The sequence below is a fragment of the Pseudoliparis swirei genome, chromosome 18, assembly GCF_029220125.1.
Source record: "Pseudoliparis swirei isolate HS2019 ecotype Mariana Trench chromosome 18, NWPU_hadal_v1, whole genome shotgun sequence".
In the NCBI taxonomy this organism is placed as follows: Eukaryota; Metazoa; Chordata; class Actinopteri; order Perciformes; family Liparidae; genus Pseudoliparis; species Pseudoliparis swirei.
Window position 1 is genome coordinate 1,502,196 of NC_079405.1, and position 22,590 is coordinate 1,524,785.

General features: G+C 46.1%; 2 protein-coding genes across 4 annotated transcripts; both read right to left on the minus strand.

Moving 5' to 3' along the window:
• Positions 1-14,784, minus strand: rbl1 (retinoblastoma-like 1 (p107)). 3 transcript variants are annotated; one of them, XM_056436926.1, is made up of 22 exons: positions 10,064-10,641; positions 9,202-10,022; positions 8,433-8,566; positions 7,868-8,071; positions 7,397-7,461; positions 7,151-7,279; positions 6,819-6,979; positions 6,386-6,450; positions 6,141-6,315; positions 4,854-5,020; positions 4,642-4,754; positions 3,709-3,812; positions 3,478-3,615; positions 3,133-3,330; positions 2,607-2,745; positions 2,251-2,475; positions 1,820-2,010; positions 1,033-1,209; positions 890-961; positions 601-679; positions 338-480; positions 1-243 (listed from the first exon to the last, which is right to left on the minus strand). In XM_056436926.1, the coding sequence occupies exons 2-22, from the start codon at positions 9,244-9,246 to the stop codon at positions 19-21; spliced, it is 2,949 nt and encodes a 982-aa protein (XP_056292901.1). In that variant the 5' UTR covers positions 9,247-10,022; positions 10,064-10,641; the 3' UTR covers positions 1-18. The 3 variants fall into 3 exon arrangements, with proteins under 3 accessions (XP_056292901.1, XP_056292900.1, XP_056292899.1); XM_056436925.1 differs by lacking the exons at positions 9,202-10,022; positions 10,064-10,641 and adding an exon at positions 14,495-14,784 and having other exon boundaries at positions 3,133-3,297; XM_056436924.1 differs by lacking the exons at positions 9,202-10,022; positions 10,064-10,641 and adding an exon at positions 14,495-14,784.
• A 1,114-nt stretch (positions 14,785-15,898) lies between these two features.
• On the minus strand, positions 15,899-21,179 carry psmf1 (proteasome inhibitor subunit 1). The gene is made up of 7 exons (XM_056436936.1): positions 21,007-21,179; positions 17,620-17,769; positions 17,251-17,333; positions 16,935-17,123; positions 16,626-16,682; positions 16,298-16,459; positions 15,899-16,192 (listed from the first exon to the last, which is right to left on the minus strand). The coding sequence occupies exons 1-7, from the start codon at positions 21,133-21,135 to the stop codon at positions 16,141-16,143; spliced, it is 822 nt and encodes a 273-aa protein (XP_056292911.1). The 5' UTR covers positions 21,136-21,179; the 3' UTR covers positions 15,899-16,140.
• Between the last annotated feature and the right edge of the window lie 1,411 nt (positions 21,180-22,590).

Here is a 22,590-nt window from a genome sequence, read left to right on the forward strand (position 1 = left end):
TGTGTGTGTGTGTGTACCTTAGAGGGGCTGCTGTTGATGTGGTAGGTGTAGGGCGTGTGTGTGTGTGTGTGTGTGTACCTTAGAGGGGCTGCTGTTGATGCGGTAGGTGTAGGGCGTGGGGGGGGTGAGGCAGCCCGGCGTCTTGTGGGGGGAGACGTACAGCGAGTGTCTCTGAGAGACGCGGCGGGGCGACAGCGGCTGAGCCCGGACCGCCGGGAAGGGGGAGAGGGGGGGGGCGTCGGCCTGGAGGACGCACACACACACACACACACACACGGTCAGGCCCTGAGCTCTGACTGGCCCCTGTGGTTCTGGCCCGGGGGCCCGGTGGACCTACCCGCTGGTCCTGGGTTGCGTAGCGCAGAGCGAAGCTCTTCATCTTCAGGACGAAGACGCTGTTGTAGAACTGGATGAGGTCACCGCGCTCCTCCTCGCCTGATTGGTCAGAGTCGACCCGCCCCGGGGTGGGTTTCTCTGCGGCTGATGAGAGACGGACAGGTGGTGAAGAAGAAGAAGAAGAAGAACTGATCATCTGGTTCCACTAGAGGTGACGCTCCAGAGTAATCAGATAACTTCAGCTCTTAAAGGGACAGTACTCACATTCTCCTCCTGACACTGGATCCACCTCCATGTTCTCATCCATCACCTCTCTGTGACGCAGCAACACACTGCGGTACACCTACACACACACACACACACACACACATACACACAAACAGAGACACACACACACAGACAGACACACACACACAAACAGAGAGACACACACACACACAAACACACACACACAGACAGAGACACACACACACAAACCCTTTACTCCTAATCATCACATACATATAAAAATAATTATTTAAGACCTGTGTGTGTGTGTGTGTGTGTGTCTCACATGACTGCTGGCCTGTGGTTGGCTGCGGTAACACTTCATGATGTCATGGAAGCTGTGAGTCTCTTTTGTGATCTGTGAGGAAGAAACGGTTATTAACACACACACACACACAAACACCCCCCCCCCCCCCCACACACACACACCTTGGAGATGATGTACACGCTGCACAGCAGCAGCTGGTCCAGGTGCCGGTCCCTCATGAGGCCGGTGCTGTGGACCAGCGCGTGCTCGAAGCAGGTCCAGATCTTCCCCCGCAGCTCGGAGGGGACGTCCATCTTCACACACAGGTCCCTAAGCCGCACGCTGGCCAGGTGGTACACCTGCACACACACACACACACACACAAACACACACACGGGACATGGACATCAATATAGAGACATAGAAATAAATAAACAACCAATACAACACAGACAAACAATTCTCAAGAGGAAGAAATGAGGAAAAAGTCCTGATAAATAGAGTAAAGATAGAGTAAAATAAAATAAATTAAAAAGAACAGAAAAATGAAGGAAAAAAATAATGATCATAAAAATAAAAATAAATTAAATAGATAAATAAATAAAAAATACACATATTTAAATAATAATAATATAATTTAAAAAAATTAAGAACATTTTAAAATGAAAAAATTTGAAGAAAAAAAGTGTATATAAAAAATGAAAAAATACATTAAAAATTGTTTAAAAAAATAAAAATAATAAAAACATCTTTTGGGATATCAAAAGTGCTTTAATTTGATATATCCTTAAAAAAAGAAAATCTGGTTTTATATTCATTTAAAAGCCGGTTGTTTCCCATCAGAGGGATTTAAAGGGCCGGCGTTGAAGAACCGACGCCATCTAGTGGAGCAGGTTCAAACCAACGAGTGTGGAACGTTTCCCTAAATGTCCTTTGACGATGGCGTTGATGATGAAGATGGTTCGCTACCTTCCTGAAGAACAGGGCGAGGGATCCGGTGCGTCGCGGCCGGACGCTTCCCGCCTGGGGGTCAGAGGTCACGGGCGGGGGGGCGGGGGGTCGGCTCGGGGAGGTGGTGAGCAGGAACTGAGCGGTGATCGTACCGGAGGAGTCGCACGGATGAACTGGGATCAGCGTGATGGTGCGGTCGTTGTTTGCGCCTAAAAAACAAACAAACAAAAACAAAAAAATAATTAATTAATTATATATCTGCAGTGAATCATGTGACACGTCACTCCACATCTCTTTCTTTAGTTCTCAACTGTTTTAAGAAATGTTTTTCAATAAATAAAATAAATAAAATAAAATAGAACAGAAAAATGAAGGAAAAAAATAATGATAATAAAAAAATAATTAAAATAGATATAAATAAATGTTTCTCCACACGTGTGTGTGTGTACCTTGCAGCGGGATGCTGAGGACGGTGGTCTGGCCTCCCGGGGCTCCGATCCTCAGGGTGCTGCCGGAGCCGAACATCAACCTCTTGGCCGGCGACGTCATCGGGCTGCCGGGGATCACGGCCGAGATCCGGGCCGGCGGATCGTCGCCGAACAAACGCCGCTTAGCGCTGCCGGCCGCCGGAGAACTGTAACAGTCATGGAGCGACAACGGAGACGGAGGAACGTCTGGGAGAAGGAAACAGAGGACACGTCAATGCTTCATGTGTCAGAGCTGCATTCTCTCTCCTGACCACCAGGGGGCGACTCCTGTGGTTGTATAGAAGTCTCCGCTTCATGTCAGAAGCACCTGAACACACCTTTGCGAGCGCTGCCCAGGCCGGACCTGCACTCCCGGATGCGGGGGTGTATGATGGGCGACAGGGCGACCAGCGGGAGGTGGGACTGGACCCCGGCGCTGAAACCAGAACCCGTGTCCAGACTGGAGGAGAAGTTCACCTGGAGAGGGGGGGGGGGGGGGCAACCAGCCGATAACAATTAAACTAAATTAAATTAGAAAAAAAATATTCCCATTGTATCACTATAATTGACTGGATATATTCAAATTTTTCTATTTATAAATAAAACCAATTTTTTTTTTTTTTTCATAATTTGTTTAATCATAATTACTTTTTATTTATTTCATAATATTATATATCAACCAATAAAAATAAAAACATTAAACGGACGGGAGGAAAACACACATCTTTGTTTTTAACCTTAATTCAGGACAATAAATCATTTAGAGTTCAAATGAATCCTCTTTTTAAAATGTTCGAATATTATAAACTGATCTGTGCCTGTGTGTGTCTGTGCCTGTGTGTGCCTGTGTGTGTGCGTGCTGACCTCCTCCACAGTGGGCACCCTGCTGCCTGCAGCCTGCAAGGCGCTCCACAGGGCAGAGTCGGCGCTCCAGGCCCGGCTCTCCAGAACCTGCTCCTCGATCAGGTTCAGGTGCTTCACCATGTCCCTGGAGAGGCCCTCCTCTGAGCGGATGAACACCTCGATCACCTGCACACACACACACACACACAGGCACACACACTGACACACACACACACACAGACACACATGGAGAATGTGAATTGGGGCGGAGCTTAGATTTAGGTGTGGACTAAAGCAGAGAAGAGGAAAAGAGGTGAAATCTAATACGTGATGACGGCCGTGTGTGTGTGTCTGTGTGTGTGTGACCTTGAAGAAGTAGAAGGGGGTCAGCTTGAAGACGTTGATGATCCAGGGGAAGGTTCTCTGGGAGCTGTAGGAGAACAACACCACCTCCAGACAGCACGCCATGAGGGAGCAGTGGAAGATGTCCTGCTCCAGCAACACCTACACACACACATATACACACACACACACACTTAGTCCACCACCACAGGTCTCGGGGTAGCAGTGTGTGTGTGTGTGTGTGTGTGTCTTTACGCTCATGTCTTTGCCCAGCAGCCTCTTGTTCTCCTGTTCCAGAACGTTCTCCAGGATCTTGTAGTAAAGGATCTCCGCCAGCTTCAGGCGGTTCTCAGCAAAGTCTGGAGGGGAACGAGGAGAAAGACTCAAAGACTCATAAAGACTCATAAGGATTCATAAAGATTCATAAAGACTCATAACGATTCATAAAGACTCATAAGGATTCATAAACTCATAAGGATTCATAAAGACTCATAGAGACTCATAACGATTCATAAAGACTCATAAAGACTCATAAGGATTCATAAAGACTCATAAATACTCATAAGGATTCATAAAGACTCAAAGATTTATAAAGACTCAAAGATTTATAAAGACTCATAAGGATTTATAAATACTCATAAGGATTCATAAAGACTCATAAATATTTATAAAGACTCATAACGATTCATAAAGACTCATAAAGATTTATAAAGACTCATAAAGATTCATAAAGATTTATAGACTCAAAGATTTATAAAGACTCAAAGATTTATAAAGACTCATAACGATTCATAAATACTCAAATAGACTCATAAGGATTCATAAAGACTCATAAAGATTTATAAAGACTCAATAAGACTATATATTTATAAATAAATAAATACAAATATATATTTATAAAAAAATTAATTCAAATATATATTAAATATATTCTTAATAATATAAATAAATAAATATTTTCATATATAAATAAATATACAAATATATATGTATTTATATGAATAAATATAAAATATTTATAAATAAGTAAATATATACAAATATATTTTCGGAATAGATATATTTATATAAATAAATATACATTATATATATTTATAAATAAATAAATATATTTTTTATATATGTGTGTGTGTGTGTGTGTGTGTGTGTGTGTGTAAGTGCATGTGTGTGTGTGTGTGTGTGTGGTACCGATGTGAGAGCCCGGCGTGTCCTCTGAGTCCTTGGTGTAGTGTTCTTTGAAGGTCTGACCCAGAGTCTTCACCCGGCCCAGGATGGAGTCCGAGGGGTTCCTGGAGCACGACCTTCAGGAGCACCAGAGGTCACGTCAACACACACACATGTATACAAGTACACACAGACACCTGTATAAGTACACAGTATACACGTTCCCACGCCCGGACCTGAAGACCTGCAGCAGCTGCTCGCTGGGCGCCGTCCTCAGGCCGGACACCATGCTCTGCAGCCGGCTCACGCTCTGCGTCGCCGAGGAGACGGGCGTCACCTGCAGCTCCTTCTCCGTCAGGTAGAGCCGCCCCGTCAGGGGGGTGGAGGGGGCGAGCGAGCCCGACTGCAGAGAAAGAGAGAGTTAGAGCCGCCCGTCAGGGGGGTGGAGGGGGCGAGCGAGCCCGACTGCAGAGAGAGAGAGAGAGAGTTAGAGCCGCCCGTCAGGGGGGTGGAGGGGGCGAGCGAGCCCGACTGCAGAGAGAGAGAGAGAGAGTTAGAGCCGCCCGTCAGGGGGGTGGAGGGGGCGAGCGAGCCCGACTGATGAGAGAGAGAGAGAGTTAGAGCCGCCCGTCAGGGGGGTGGAGGGGGCGAGCGAGCCCGACTGCAGAGAGAGAGAGTTAGAGCCGCCCGTCAGGGGGGTGGAGGGGGCGAGCGAGCCCGACTGATGAGAGAGAGAGAGAGTTAGAGAGTTAGAGCCGCCCGTCAGGGGGTGGAGGGGGCGAGCGAGCCCGACTGCAGAGAGAGAGAGAGTTAGAGCCGCCCGTCAGGGGGGTGGAGGGGGCGAGCGAGCCCGACTGATGAGAGAGAGAGAGAGAGAGTTAGAGCCGCCCGTCAGGGGGGTGGAGGGGGCGAGCGAGCCCGACTGCAGAGAAAGAGAGAGTTAGAGCCGCCCGTCAGGGGGGTGGAGGGGGCGAGCGAGCCCGACTGCAGAGAGAGAGAGAGAGAGAGTTAGAGCCGCCCGTCAGGGGGGTGGAGGGGGCGAGCGAGCCCGACTGCAGAGAGAGAGAGAGAGAGTTAGAGCCGCCCGTCAGGGGGGTGGAGGGGGCGAGCGAGCCCGACTGCAGAGAGAGAGAGAGAGAGAGAGAGTTAGAGCCGCCCGACAGGGGGGTGGAGGGGGCGAGCGAGCCCGACTGCAGAGAGAGAGAGAGAGAGAGAGTTAGAGCCGCCCGTCAGGGGGGTGGAGGGGGCGAGCGAGCCCGACTGCAGAGAGAGAGAGAGTTAGAGCCGCCCGTCAGGGGGGTGGAGGGGGCGAGCGAGCCCGACTGCAGAGAGAGAGAGAGTTAGAGCCGCCCGTCAGGGGGGTGGAGGGGGCGAGCGAGCCCGACTGATGAGAGAGAGAGAGAGTTATACTCTCCAGGAGTGTTGCAGTGTGTATGTGTGTGTGTCTCTGGTTGTCTCTGTGTCAGTGTGTATGTGTGTGTGTCTCTGGTTGTCTCTGTGTCAGTGTGTGTGTGTGTGTGTACCTTCTCTACGTGTTGCTGCAGTTGGCTGTGAGCCGTCATCTGATTGGCCGACGGCTCGTGGACGACCTTCCTCGGCGTCCCGATCTCCTCGTCTGCGTCGGCTCCCAGGAACACTCGCTCATCGAAGTCTCCCACCGTCAACACGTACTCCTCGTACTCCCTGTTGATGGCTTTACTGCACACACACACACACACACACAGTTACACACACAGCACTTCACTCTGACCTTTGACCTCGGGCTCACTTGTTATCGATGAAGCTCTGAGGATCCAGCAGCTCCGTCAGGTGATCCTCGTTGCCTTTCAGGATCTGACCAGAAACAACAAGTTTACCTGAGGAGCAGGTGAGTGTGTGTGTCTGAGTGTGTGTGAGTGTCTCTCTCTGTGTCTCTGTGTGTGTGTATCTCTCTCTGTGTGTGTGTGTGTGTGTATCTGTGTGTGACTATGTGTGTGTGTTTGTATCTCTCTGTGTGTGTGTGTGTGTGTGTGTATCTGTGTGTGACTGTGTGTGTGTGACTCTGTGTGTGTGTGTATCTCTCTGTGTGTGTGTGTCTCTGTGTGTGACTATGTGTGTCTGTGTGTATCTCTCTGTGTGTGTGTGTGTGACTGTGTGTGTGAATGACTATGTGTGTGTTTGTATCTCTGTGTGTATCTCTCTGTGTGTGTGTGTGTGTGTACCTGTCGGTGGAACAGCTTCTGGATGTAGGGTCTGAAGTAGTGCTGCTTGATGCCTTTGGCCTCGACCACCAGGCCGTCGTGCAGCTCACACAGACGCTCCAACACACAGGTGGGAGGAGCCTCTGAGACCACGCCCTCAGGGCGGTAGAGAGGGGGCAGACCTACACACACACACAGAGGGACACACACACACAGAATTGGCAATCTGTCAACAACCAGTCATATCAAAATTCAATGTTGAAACACACACCTGTACACACACAGACACACACACACCTGTACACACACAGACACACACACACCTGCACACAGACACACCTGTACTCACTCACCCCTGAAGTTGGGCCTGATGAGCTCCCTCCGGTTGCTGCACAGCAGAGCGTTGCCGAACACCAGGTCCAGGCAGCAGAGCAGCAGGTGGTACGAGTTCACCAGGTCGTCCCCGATCATCCGGAAGTTACCTGCACAAACACACGTCATGGAACACCTGGAGAACACCTGGGAACACCTGGGGAACACCTGGGGACACCTGGAGAACACCTGGGAACACCTGGAGGTCTGAAGAGTCAGACTTTTACCTTTGGTGTAGACGAACAGAGTCCAGCAGAACTTGAACACATCGCTGATGTGACACGGCAGACGCCTGCAGACAGACACACACACACACACACACACACACACACACACACACACACACACACACACACACACACACACACACACACACACACACACACACACACACACACACACACACACACACACACACACACACACACACACACACACACACACACACACACACACACACACACACACACACACACACACACACACAAAGAAAAGTATCTCAGAAATAAAAAGAATAATTTCTGTGTGTGCGTGTGTGTCTGTATGTGTGTTTGTCATGTGTGTTGTGTGTGTGTGTCTGTGTTTGTCATGTGTGTGTGTCTGTGTGTGGTATATGTGTGTGTGTGTGTGTCTGTATGCATGTGTGTCTGTTTGTTATATGTGTGTGTGTGTGTTATATGTGTGTGTGTGTGTCCTGCCTGTGCTTCCGGCTGCGGGGCTGCCGGGGCCGCCCCCCCCCCTGGGGGTCCTGGAACATGTCCATGAAGATGGGCTCAAACTTCCTGAAGATCACCGTGGAAACCTCAAAGTTCCTCTCCAGACGCTCCATCCGGAGCCGGAAGTCCTGAGGGAGGTTCGACATGTCGGCCCACTTCCTCATCTTGGAGAAGAACTGGATGAGACTGGGAGAGAGGCGTTCAGGCTCCACTCAGGGAACATGAGCACTGAAGGTAGATGATAACGTTCTCATGGTGCGTTCAGGCTCTGCTCAGTGAACATGAAGGTAGATGATAACGTTCTCATGGTGCATTCAGGCTCTGCTCAGTGAACATGAGTATGAAGGTAGATGATAACGTTCTTATGGTGCGTTCAGGTGTAATCTAGTAAATTGTAGTGTTGGGGATAAACTAGAATTAATCCAGATGTTTTCACATGAATATAAAATAGATATTATATAAATGATGTTTAACTTCCTAAAGCTTTGAGCTCATTGTTGCACTAAAATAATAGATGTTATTTACTTCCCCCCCCCCCCCCCCTCACCTGAGTTTGGCTGTGCGGAGGATCCTGGTGAGGGAGACACAGTTGCCCTCCATCAGGCCTTTCCCCACCGTGGGGGTGGAGCCCTTCCTGCAGGCGGCGTACAGGGAACAAGCCAACCAGTGGACCACCTCCCCCTGTAGACACATCTTCATCATCATCTTCACCTTCATCATCATCACTACAGCAGTATACCGGGGTCGATGACGTCGTAAGTAATTTTTTATTTCAAGCGAGTAAAATGTGAAAAAGTTTTAGCAGCAAAATATAAATAAAGTAACAACAATAAAAGTATACTATCAGTTATTGATGCTTTTTACTGGCAATAACTTTACAGACAGAGATTGATACTAAATACAATCAAATAATACATAATTGAAGGATTTCAGATTAAACCACCAGCAGTCATACATATATACACATATATAGACATTTATTGTATTATCATTATTGATGCATTCATTTGTTTATCAATTTAAAGTTATTTAACTGTATTAAGAGCTTTTTAGGTGTGTAGTTCAATTCAATTCAGTTTATTTGTATAGCCCAATTTCACAAATTACAAATTAGTCTCGGAGTGCTTTACAATCTGTACACATAGACATCCCTGCCCCAAAACCTCACATCGGACCAGGAAAAACTCCCAAATAACCCTTCAGGGGGAAAAAAAGGGAAGAAACCTGCAGGAGAGCAACAGAGGAGGATCCCTCTCCAGGATGGACAGAACAACAGATGTAATGTGTACAGAAGGACAGATTTAGAGTTTAAATACATTCAATGAATGTGACAGAGTGTATGAATAGTTCATAGTCGGCATATTCCACGATGGAGACCTCCACCATCCATCAGGCAGAGGGCGGTGGGGAGGAGGAGTGGGCGGAGTCTCAACAGTGGGCGGAGTCTCAACAGGACAGTGGCGTAGTCAGGAGCAGGAATTCAACGACCCAGACCTCGATGAGCCATCAGCAGATAGGATCTATGTCGTCTCATAGGGTCCGATGACCCCATGAGACGTGAAGTCACAAGGACTCCGGGGAGAAAGCAGAGTTAGTAACGTGTGATTGAGAGATGAAAATTCATCCTTAAGGAGAGAAAAGAGGAGATAGGTACTCAGTGCATCCTAAACGTCCCCCGGCAGCTATAAGCCTATAGCAGCATATCAAGGGGCTGGACCAGGGCAAACCTGATTCAGCCCTAACTATAAGCTCTGTCAAAGAGGAAAGTCTTCAGTCTACTCTTAAACGAGGTGACTGTGTCTGCCTCCCGGACTGAAATTGGAAGCTGGTTCCATAAAAGAGGAGCTTGATAACTAAAGGCTCTGGCTCCCATTCTACTTTTAAGACTCTAGGAACTACAAGTAGTCCCGCATTTAGTGAGCGTAGCTCTCTAGTGGGGCAATATGGTACTACAAGCTCCTTAAGATATGATGGAGCATCACCAATCAAGACTTTGTAGGTTAAGAGAAGAATTTTAAAAGTGATTCTTGATTTTACTGGGAGCCAGTGCAGAGCAGCTAGTGCAGGAGTGATGTGATCTCTTTTCTTAGTTTTAGTGAGAACACGAGCTGCAGCATTCTGGATCAACTGGAGGGACCTAAGAGATTTATTAGAGCAGCCTGATAATAAGGAGTTGACCTAAGAGATTTATTAGAGCAGCCTGATAATAAGGAATTGCAGTAATCCAGTCTCGAAGTAACGAACGCGTGAACCAATTTTTCTGCATCTTTTTGAGACAAGTTGTGCCTGATCTTTGAAATATTACGTAGATGAAAGAATGCAGTCCTTGAGATTTGCTTTACGTGGGAGTTAAAGGACAAGTCCCGATCAAAGATAACGCCAAGATTCTTTACAGTGGTGTTGGATGCCAGGGCAATGCCGTCTACAGAAACCACATCACCAGATAATTGATCTCTGAGGTGCTCAGGGCCGATTAAAATTACTTCGGTTTTGTCTGAGTTTAACATCAAGAAGTTGCAGGCCATCCATGTTTTTATGTCTTTAAGACATGCTTGAATTTTACCGAGTTGGTTGCTCTCCTCTGGTTTTATCGATAAATATAGTTGAGTATCATCTGCACAACAATGAAAGTTTATGGAGTGTTTCCTGATAATATTGCCCAAAGGAAGCATGTATAAGGTAAATGAAATTGGTCCAAGCACAGAACCTTGTGGAACTCCGTGATTAACGTTGGTGGTTATCGAGGCGTCATCGTTTACAAATACAAACTGAGATCGATCTGATAAGTAGGATTTAAACCAAATTAGTGCCGTGCCTGAAATGCCAATCGACTGCTCCAGTCTCTGTAACAGGATGTCATGGTCAATGGTGTCGAATGCAGCACTAAGGTCTAACAAGACCAGCACAGAGATGAGTCCTCTATCAGGACTAAGGTCTAACAAGACCAGCACAGAGATGAGTCCTCTATCAGCACTAAGGTCTAACTAGACCAGTACAGAGAGGAGTCCTCTATCAGGACTAAGGTCTAACAAGACCAGTACAGAGATGAGTCCTCTATCAGCACTAAGGTCTAACAAGACCAGTACAGAGATGAGTCCTCTATCAGCACTAAGGTCTAACAAGACCAGTACAGAGAGGAGTCCTCTATCAGCACTAAGGTCTAACAAGACCAGGACAGAGAGGAGTCCTCTATCAGGACTAAGGTCTAACAAGACCAGGACAGAGAGGAGTCCTCTATCAGGACTAAGGTCTAACAAGACCAGTACAGAGAGGAGTCCTCTATCAGCACTAAGGTCTAACAAGACCAGTACAGAGAGGAGTCCTCTATCAGGACTAAGGTCTAACAAGACCAGGACAGAGAGGAGTCCTTTATCTGCTGCCATTAAGAGGTCATTTGTAATTTTCACCAGTGCCGTCTCGGTGCTGTGGTGTTTTCTAAATCCTGATTGAAATTTCTCAAATAAACTATTATGATGTAGAAAGTCGCACAACTGATTTGTGACCACTTTCTCAAGGATCTTGGAGAGGAAGGGGAGGTTAGAGATCGGTCTGTAGTTAGCCAACACCTCTGGATCCAGAGTGGGCTTCTTCAGGAGAGGTTTAATAACAGCCACCTTGAAGGAGTGTGGTACGTGGCCTGTTAGCAGAGACACATTGATAATATCTAATAGAGAGCCGCCAATTAAAGGCAAAACGTCTTTAAGCAGCCTCGTCGGGATGGGGTCCAAGAGACAGGTAGACGTGTTCGAAGTAGAAACCGTTGAAGATAATTGGTCACGGTTGATGGGAGAAAAGCCCTCCAAATATACACCAGGGCATACAGCGGTTTCCAAGGCCATTCCACTTGAGGACAGATTGGCACTGGTTAAGGGCAAGAGATTATTAATCTTGTCCCTAATAGTTAAAATCTTTTCATTAAAGAAGTTCATAAAGTCATTACCACTGAGGTCTATAGGAATGCTCGGCTCCACAGAGCTGTGACTCTCTGTCAGCCTGGCTACAGTGCTGAAGAGAAACCTGGGGTTGTTCTTATTTTTCTCTATTACTGATGAGTAATAGGCTGCTCTGGCATTACGGAGGGCCTTCTTATATGTTTTAAGACTCTCGCCAAACTAAGCGGGATTCTTCGAGATTAGTTGAACGCCATATGCTTTCAAGCTTTCGTGACGTTTGCTTCAGTTTGCAGGTCTGAGGGTTATACCAGGGAGCAAACCTCCTCTTCCTCACTGTCTTCTTCTTCAGAGGGGCTATCGAGTCCAGGGTCATTCTCAGAGAGCCTGTGGCACTGTCAACAAGATGATCCATCTGGGACGGACTAAAGTTAGACCAGGAGTCCTCTGTTATATTGAGACGTGGTATCGAATCAAATACAGAAGGAATCGCTTTAAATTTAGCTACAGCACTGTCAGTTAGACATCTGGTGTAGAAACTTTTGACTAACGGAGTACACTCCGGTAGTATAAATTCAAAAGTGATGAGGTTGTGGTCTGACAGAAGAGGATTCTGTGGGAAGACGTTCAAATGCTCAATGTCAACGCCATAAGTAAGAACAAGATCAAGCGTGTGGCCAAAGCTGTGAGTGGGTTTCTGTACTCTGACAGAAGCCAATCGAGTCCAACAAGGAGATGAATGCAGCACTAAGGCAATCATTATCAACATCCACATGGATATTAAAATCTCCAACAATAATAACTTTATCGGTTTTAAGAACCAAACTTGATATAAATTCTGAGAATTCAGATATAAACTCTGAATATGGACCTGGTGGCGGTACAGAATCACAAATCGAATTGGCTGTAGTGTTTTCCAGGTTGGATGTGAAAGACTAAGAACAAGGCTTTCAAATGAGGTGTAGTGTAATTTTGGTTGAGGATTAATTAATAGGCTCGATTCAAAGATGGCTGCTACTCCACCTCCTCGACCGGTGCCTCGAGGAATGTGAGTATTAATATGACTTGGAGGAGTCGATTCATTCAGGCAGACATATTCTTCATGGCTCAGCCAGGTTTCAGTTAGGCAACATAAATCAATGTGATTATCTGATATTAAATCATTTAGTAACACAGCTTTAGATGACAGAGATCGAATATTTAGGAGACCACATTTAATAGTCCTGTTTTGTTGCACTGCTGAAATAATGGTGTTAACTTGTATAAGGTTATTGTGTACGACTCCTCTTCTGCTTACTTTTGATTTATTTAATTGAAGTGGCCGTGGGACAGACACAGTCTCTACTCTAGAGTCATGGGTGGGTAACTGCTCGAATGGAAGAGCAGAGAAGGGTGTTAAACTACAACTCTGCTCCCGGTTCCTGATCTGAACCCTGGGTTGTCATAGATTAAGTCCGGTGATCAACTTGGTCATATTCGCAGAAATGAGACGCGCTCCGTCCAACGTGGGATGGATGCCGTCTCTCCTCATCAGATCAGGTTTTCCCCAGAAAGTCTTCCAGTTGTCTACGTAGCCCACATTATTCACTGGGCACCTCGACAGCCAGCGGTTGAAAGACGACATTCGGCTATACAATTCGTCTGTCTGCAAATTTGGGAGAGGGCCAGAGAAAACTACGGTGTCCGACAACGTCTTGGCTATTTTCACGTTCCTGACTATAGAGCTCCCGATAACCAGGGTGTGTTCCTCAGCGGGTCGCTGAGCAGGGAAAACTGGTTGGAAACGTGAAGTGGTTGGTGCACAGCGGGCTTCTGTGTAGACTTACTACTCCTGCGAACAGTTACCCAACCACCCGGCTGCACGGTTACCGCCGGGGAACAGCTATCAGCTGACTGTAGCTCCGCGCCGACTACGGGAGAGGGCGGGCTAACTAGCATAGCTGTCTGAGCTTCGATGGCGTGGAGCCGTGCATCTAACCCACTGAGACCTGCCTCCAACCTAGCAAATAAACTACACTTGTTGCATGTATCGTTATCATTAAGGGAGGCAGGGGGAGAACTATACATGAGACACACTGAGCAAGAGGAGCGGGAGGGAGAGAAGAAGAAGTCATGCTCGCTGCTGAGCAACCGGAGCTTACCGGAAGTGTGAGATGATGCGTTCAGGAGCAGCTGCTAATAATAATAATAATATAGTAATAACGAATGAAGCAACTTGTTAACTTCAGTTAGTAAACAGACTACTTGCGGTTTACATGTTTTATTATTAATCGGAATCTGCAAAGTAACTAAATACATAAAGTAAAAGTACATATTCAAGTCACGTACAAGTACCTCAGAATTACTTGTGGACGTAAACAATGTCTGCACGCGTGTTGCCTTCAGGGAATCTGCGGTGTTTACAGATATTCTAGACACGTATTAACTGGGGATTATACAAAAACTTGAAATAAACGGGGCGCAGTAAACGCACCTCCTACTTATTGTTACTTTCCACCCGTAAACAATCATCCAGCACGCGCGTTGCGTTCAGGAGACCTGCGGTGTTTACAGACGTCAGTCAAAGAACAACTGATGAACATCAGACGGTGACGACACCCTTTAAACCCCACGTGCTGTGGCCGCGCGCTGCGTTTCGCTCGGGACGTGTCAGTGAGCGGGTTGCGTGATAACGGGGCGTTATGACGCGCCGCCGCTGCGCCGCCGCTGCGCCCCTCACCTCCAGGGTGTAGGTGTTCCAGATGGCCGTGAAGGTGTCCATGGTCTCCGCGGCCGTGTGCGCGTCCATGTTGAGCTCCTGACACAGCGCGTCCAGGCTGCTGCGCACCGAGCTCTCCTCCATCCTCCCCGACTCGGAATCAGACGACTCCTCGCCCCGCATGTTCCCAGCTCTCACTTACTTTACGAGTTTAATTACAATATAGACTTAAAGATATTCCACAGTTATAAAATCCAGCTTTCCCCCTTCCACAAACACACAAACACAAACACTCAACGCTACCCGGCGCACTTCCGCTCACTATCCCCCACAATGCAGCGCGTTGGCGGGAAAACCGGCTGGGCTTCGACCAATCAGAAGCGGAGAGAGCGTTTTTCTTCTTCGCGGTTTATTAGCGGTTGTCAAACCACTAGGTTGGTGCGTTACCGCCACCACCTGGTCTGGAGGTGACTCAGGATGTTTTGTACTTGGAATAAATGTAAACAAATACAAATTAAACTAGAACGGGCACTCGGTAGAGCGCATACCTTCGCATATCACAAGATTGGGCATTGAATTATGAACATTTTGGCATTAGTTGCATGCCAATTGGACAAAAATGTATCGTGCTATGGTAAAAAAAGATTTTGACCTTTCCATGACCTTGACCTTGACCTTTGACCCGATTGATCCCAAAATCTAATCAAATGGTCCCCGGATAATAACCAATCATCCCACCAAATTCCATGTGATTCAAGAAGATTTGACCTGTTCATGACCTTTGACCCGATCGATCCCACAATCTAATCAACTGGTCCCCGGATAATAAACAATCATCCCACCAAATTTCATGCGATTCGGTTCAATACTTTTTGAGTTCTGCGAAAGATTTTGACCTGTTCATGACCTTTGACCTTGACCTTTGACCCGATCGATCCCAAAATCTAATCAACTGGTCCCCGGATAATAAACAATCATCCCACCAAATTGCATGCGATTCGGTTCAATACTTTTTGAGTTTTGCGAATAACACGCATACAAATAAATAAATAAATACACGGCGATCAAAACATAACCTCCCGGCATTTTCAATGCGAAGGTAACAAAACAAACTAAATTATTACACTAATATATAAATTTAATATTAATATCTGAAGTAGTTTAACCCTTTAAAAAAAACATAAAATATAATGGAATTTAATATAATGCAAAAAACATTATCCATCATGTTTTGACTGAGTTTATCTATCGATGTTTTCCCTCTAAACTGGTTTTATGACTATTTTTAGTTTTATCTATGTTATTGTTTACATTATATTTAGATTATTTAATTGTGTCCATTTATATGATTATATTAGTTATGTAAATAAAATATAGCAATCTTTTCACAGCAGTTATATTTCTGCACAAACAGACAACAGGAAGTAAAGTCTGAGATTTTTATTTTTGTTTGTTCAACAATAAAAACAAAAACAACTGCAAAGAATAAGATAGTGTAAAGTGTGCACAGGAGAGGTGTAACGTGATGAATGGATGACACGTTGAATCTTTAACACTCAGAGGAGCTTCTTCAGGTACATACACCAGTTTATTAGACAAGAGGAGAACCTCCCCCTCGGCTCTGATTGGCTGGAGGACAGGAAGTTGTTACGTGAAGGTGGGAAGTACTACATGAACATGTCGTCGTAGCCGGGGGGGGGCATGTGGTCCGGATCCGGCCTTAAGGAGGAAAACAAAACGCACATCGTCGTCAGGTTTGAGTTCTCTGCCTCACCTGCTGGGTCTGTGTGTGTGGTGTTGTGTGTCTGTGTCTGTGTGTGTCACCTGGGTCTGGGTCGGCCCACGGGTCCAAAGGGGTCAAAGCGAGCCCCTGGGGGAACTGCTCCAGGAGGCAGGATGTCTGGTATCCCACTAGAGGGGTCGAAGCCAGAGTGAGGGTACCCCGACCTCAACGGGTCCATGATCATCCCGCCGCCGCCACGGGACCTGGGGGGGGGGGGGGTCACATGACACCCAGATCAGCTGAGGAGTCTGGAGAACTTAACTCTAGCTTGTCCTCGGCTGCTTTTATTGTGAAACCCTTGAAACAGGAAGCTGGTCCTGCTTCCTGCTGGCCTCTTTGACCCCCCTGCTGGGTGACTAGTGGACTCACCCAAAGGGATCCAGATCCGCTCCTCCTACTGCGAACGGGGGCGCCATGGGGTCCCGCCTGAAACCAGAGAGGACGATCAACGATCGCAGGATGAATCCATGGACTCAAGAAACGTCACAATACTAGTTATCCTATTATTAGTAGTAGTTATTATTAGTCAGTTATTCATTATTACTACTGTTATTTTTTATTATTCATTAGTACTATTACTTTTTGCTGTTTATCTGTTTTGTTTATTTATTTTTAGTATTTGTTGTCCTGTGTGTGTACTGTGTATTGTGTATTGTGTGTTGTACTGGGGGTTCAGACCAGTGGGGGGGCGGGCCTTGCCGCGGCTGCCTGTTGGGGATCCGGAGCGGGTCGCTGTCTTCTCCTCTTCGTCTCTGCTCCTCCTCTTCCTCCTCCTCCCTCCTCTTCCTCGGCCCCGTGGGCGGGTCCTGGGAGGGCAGCAGCTGCGTCTTCACCTTCTCCGCCAGGCCGTCGGCCTCCTTGAACACACTGTGGGAACCGCACAGGAAATGTGAGGGGACCTTCAAAATAAGAGCTCTCCGCTGAACCAGTAGACAACAACTTCCTGCTGTTCAATGAGGTGTTGTTGTTTCAGGAGGTGTTGTTGTAAACACACCTGTGAAACGTGTGCAGCTGGTCTGAGTCCACGTGGTCCACGATGTTCACCGTGAGGTCGGACACCTGCTGAGTGCCGGAGTTCTACACACACACACACACACACACGACACACACACGAGAGACACACACACGACACAACACACACACGAGAGACACACACACACACACACACGAGAGACACACACACACAACACACACGAGAGACACACACACACACACGACACACACGAGAGACACACACACACACACACACAAGCATAGCTGTTACACATCTGTTAAAAAAAAAAAACTCACTCTGTAGGGGACTCTGTAGGGGACTCTGTAGGGGACTCTGTAGGGGACTCTGTAGGGGACTCTGTGCTCCTACCATCAGGTTGAAGATCAAGCTGTTGTCCACGGCGATGGCCTTCAGCAGGTGCGTGTCTCCGTCTCGGGACTCGTACCTCAGGCTGTACAGCTCCTTGTTCAGGCTCCAGGCCGGAGGGAGGAGCTCAGAGCGGCGGTCAGAGCCCAGGGGCTGAGGGGGAGGAGCACAGTGGACTTATACCTCATCTAGCAGGTACACAGTGGACTTATACCTCATCTAGGAGGTACACAGTGGACTTATACCTCATCTAGCAGGTACACAGTGGACTTATACCTCATCTAGCAGGTACACAGTGGACTTATACCTCATCTAGCAGGTACACAGTGGACTTATACCTCATCTAGGAGGTACACAGTGGACTTATACCTCATCTAGCAGGTACACAGTGGACTTATACCTCATCTAGGAGGTACACAGTGGACTTATACCTCATCTAGCAGGTACACAGTGGACTTATACCTCATCTAGGAGGTACACAGTGGACTTATACCTCATCTAGGAGGTACACAGTGGACTTATACCTCATCTAGGAGGTACACAGTGGACTTATACCTCATCTAGCAGGTACACAGTGGACTTATACCTCATCTAGGAGGTACACAGTGGACTTATACCTCATCTAGCAGGTACACAGTGGACTTATACCTCATCTAGCAGGTACACAGTGGACTTATACCTCATCTAGCAGGTACACAGTGGACTTATACCTCATCTAGGAGGTACACAGTGGACTTATACCTCATCTAGCAGGTACACAGTGGACTTATACCTCATCTAGCAGGTACACAGTGGACTTATACCTCATCTAGCAGGTACACAGTGGACTTATACCTCATCTAGCAGGTACACAGTGGACTTATACCTCATCTAGCAGGTACACAGTGGACTTATACCTCATCTAGGAGGTACACAGTGGACTTATACCTCATCTAGCAGGTACACAGTGGACTTATACCTCATCTAGCAGGTACACAGTGGACTTATACCTCATCTAGGAGGTACACAGTGGACTTATACCTCATCTAGGAGGTACACAGTGGACTTATACCTCATCTAGCAGGTACACAGTGGACTTATACCTCATCTAGCAGGTACACAGTGGACTTATACCTCATCTAGGAGGTACACAGTGGACTTATACCTCATCTAGCAGGTACACAGTGGACTTATACCTCATCTAGCAGGACTTATATACTTATATCATCTAGGAGGTACACAGTGGACTTATACCTCATCTAGGAGGTACACCGTGGACTTATACCTCATCTAGCAGGTACACAGTGGACTTATACCTCATCTAGAGGTACACAGTGGACTTATACCTCATCTAGGAGGTACACAGTGGACTTATACCTCATCTAGCAGGTACACAGTGGACTTATACCTCATCTAGCAGGTACACAGTGGACTTATACCTCATCTAGAGGTACACAGTGGACTTATACCTCATCTAGGAGGTACACAGTGGACTTATACCTCATCTAGCAGGTACACAGTGGACTTATACCTCATCTAGAGGTACACAGTGGACTTATACCTCATCTAGGAGGTACACAGTGGACTTATACCTCATCTAGCAGGTACACAGTGGACTTATACCTCATCTAGGAGGTACACAGTGGACTTATACCTCATCTAGCAGGTACACAGTGGACTTATACCTCATCTAGCAGGTACACAGTGGACTTATACCTCATCTAGGAGGTACACAGTGGACTTATACCTCATCTAGCAGGTACACAGTGGACTTATACCTCATCTAGCAGGTACACAGTGGACTTATACCTCATCTAGGAGGTACACAGTGGACTTATACCTCATCTAGGAGGTACACAGTGGACTTATACCTCATCTAGGAGGTACACAGTGGACTTATACCTCATCTAGGAGGTACACAGTGGACTTATACCTCATCTAGGAGGTACACAGTGGACTTATACCTCATCTAGCAGGTACACAGTGGACTTATACCTCATCTAGCAGGTACACAGTGGACTTATACCTCATCTAGCAGGTACACAGTGGACTTATACCTCATCTAGCAGGTACACAGTGGACTTATACCTCATCTAGCAGGTACACAGTGGACTTATACCTCATCTAGGAGGTACACAGTGGACTTATACCTCATCTAGGAGGTACACAGTGGACTTATACCTCATCTAGCAGGTACACAGTGGACTTATACCTCATCTAGCAGGTACACAGTGGACTTATACCTCATCTAGGAGGTACACAGTGGACTTATACCTCATCTAGCAGGTACACAGTGGACTTATACCTCATCTAGCAGGTACACAGTGGACTTATACCTCATCTAGCAGGTACACAGTGGACTTATACCTCATCTAGCAGGTACACAGTGGACTTATACCTCATCTAGGAGGTACACAGTGGACTTATACCTCATCTAGCAGGTACACAGTGGACTTATACCTCATCTAGCAGGTACACAGTGGACTTATACCTCATCTAGGAGGTACACAGTGGACTTATACCTCATCTAGGAGGTACACAGTGGACTTATACCTCATCTAGGAGGTACACAGTGGATTTATACCTCATCTAGGAAGTACACAGTGGACTTATACCTCATCTAGGAGGTACACAGTGGACTTATACCTCATCTAGGAGGTACACAGTGGACTTATACCTCATCTAGGAGGTACACGCTGTCCTGCAATACATCTTAGAGGTAGTACTGTATGTTTTACGGTAGGCCTACTACAAAAATATTCTGAAGTACATTTAGGTGATATAATTGTCCACAGTGTTGTAATAAATACTCTGAAGTAAAGTCCCTGAACACTCGAGGGGCAGGTCGGCTAAAGATGACGTCGTTACGTCTGTATTTTTAAACCAACTGCCGGTTAATTCTGCATCAAACTGTTCGGCCGGTGTTCCGGTGGAAAAGGGGACCGTGTTAACTGCGGACACGTCGCTGTCCTGGTGAATCAGCATCGTTTCATGTTTTTTAATACGGTGTCAGAACATCGTGTGCGTATCACATACACACTAAACAATAAGGGATTCATGTCATCAACCGCTGTCGTTGCCACGACAACAACAACCGGCGCGTTCGGCTGAAAGTCACCAGTTAACACGGTCACCCGTTAAACCGCAACAACGGGCCGGTTCGCGACGACAGAACCCCGTTGGAAAACAAGACGGTTAATGTATTTGTTGTCAGGCAAAGCTCATAATATCAGTTACAACCGAACAAAGATATTAACTCCAACAGTTTAAGAGCAGCGCTTGAATTCGGCGAGCGGGTAATTCACAAAGCAGCCGTTGAAAATAAAATAAAATGTAGTTCAACTTCCGTTTAGCTCGTGAACCTCAGCGAGCCGTGACGTCGTTTTTGGTCACGTGAACTCATGAACTCACCTCGTCTCCAGAGCCGATGCACCTGTACCCGCTCTTGATCATCTCCCAGTGAACGAAGCACACCACGGCGTCCTGCGGACAGGTGACGCTGCCGCCGACGCAGGTGTACATCACCTCCAAGCCCGCCATGTCTGTGTCGTCTGGGAGCCGTCACTCCGGGGACAGGAAAACGGAAGTCTTCACGGCAGCTTTACGACGTTAAGTTACCACTTACAGCAGCCACTTCCGTTCTGACCCCTTCAGCGTAAAGGCTCAATGGCGACCGCCAACCACAGACTGTCATGCAAATAGATAGTTTTAACGCTCTATTCAAAATATTATTATTTTATTACAGTTATGGAGCTTAATTATTTTCTTAGTTCAGGTTTCTTTACCTTAAAAAATATCGTATTAATTACATTACATGTCATTTAGCAGACGCTTTTATCCAAAGCGACTTACAATAAGTGCATTTCAACCTAGAGTACAAACTAAGAACAACAAGAATACAGGAAGTAACATTTCCTCAACATAGTCGAACTACAAAAGTACCATAATAAGTGCTATTTAAGAGCCACTGAAGTGCTAATCTGTGTTTTAATCCAGATATAGTCTAAAGGTGTGTTTTCAGTCTCAGGCGGAAGATGTAGAGACTTCCTGCTGTCCTGATGTCAGTGGGGAGCTCGTTCCACCACTGAGGAGCAGGACAGCAAACAGTCTGGATGTAGAGTGGTTAATTATTGTTATTATATTATATACTAGAGCCTGGTATGAGTGGATGTTGTAGGAGCGGGTAGTGGTAAGAAGTGTGTTGATTTAAAATAATAATTTAATCTTTGAAACAATAAATAAAAAATATTTTTAAAATGTCAAACTTCAGAAAACATAAGATGATCTCTTTTTGTTGAATATTGTTCTTTATATGTTATGTTTAGATGTTTCTGCAAACCGTATTTAAACAGTATCCTGTGTGCTTTACATCTCTCAGCTTCATCATTTATTTTAATTTATTTTGACCCTACAGTTGAGTCAGTTGTGAAGAATCAACTAAATCATCTTTTAACAAAATAAAAGTGTCTGCAGCGGAAACTGTGGGTGAAATGTGTCTACCTTTCTGATCCAACGCACAAAGACTCCCGCCGTGAAACATGTTACGGATTAATGGTTCCGCTTCTTGTTTACGTCAAATGACGACAGGAGAACATTTTAAATATAAAGCGTTAATTTACGAACGACAAAGAGTTAATAATTAGTTAATTTACTTTGCTTTATTCGATAAAGGACAATGCACATTAATAAAAACATGTCTGTCCAATGTGCCAGTTAGCCAAGAGGCTATTTTTCATTTGTCGAGGCAGACGTCACAAAACAAACCTAAACACAGAAATAAGATTACATATAGAAGGTGTACACTATATTGACCCTTTTAAATGGGTTCACAAACAATGAATAGAGAGAAAATATTATTATTATGTATTATTTATATTATATACTTTTCAGATCATAAAACAATTTTAGAATTTATTAACAACAACATCAATAATAATATATAATTAAATCATAATACATAACTAGTATAGTATTAAACACCATTCGCTTACCCGA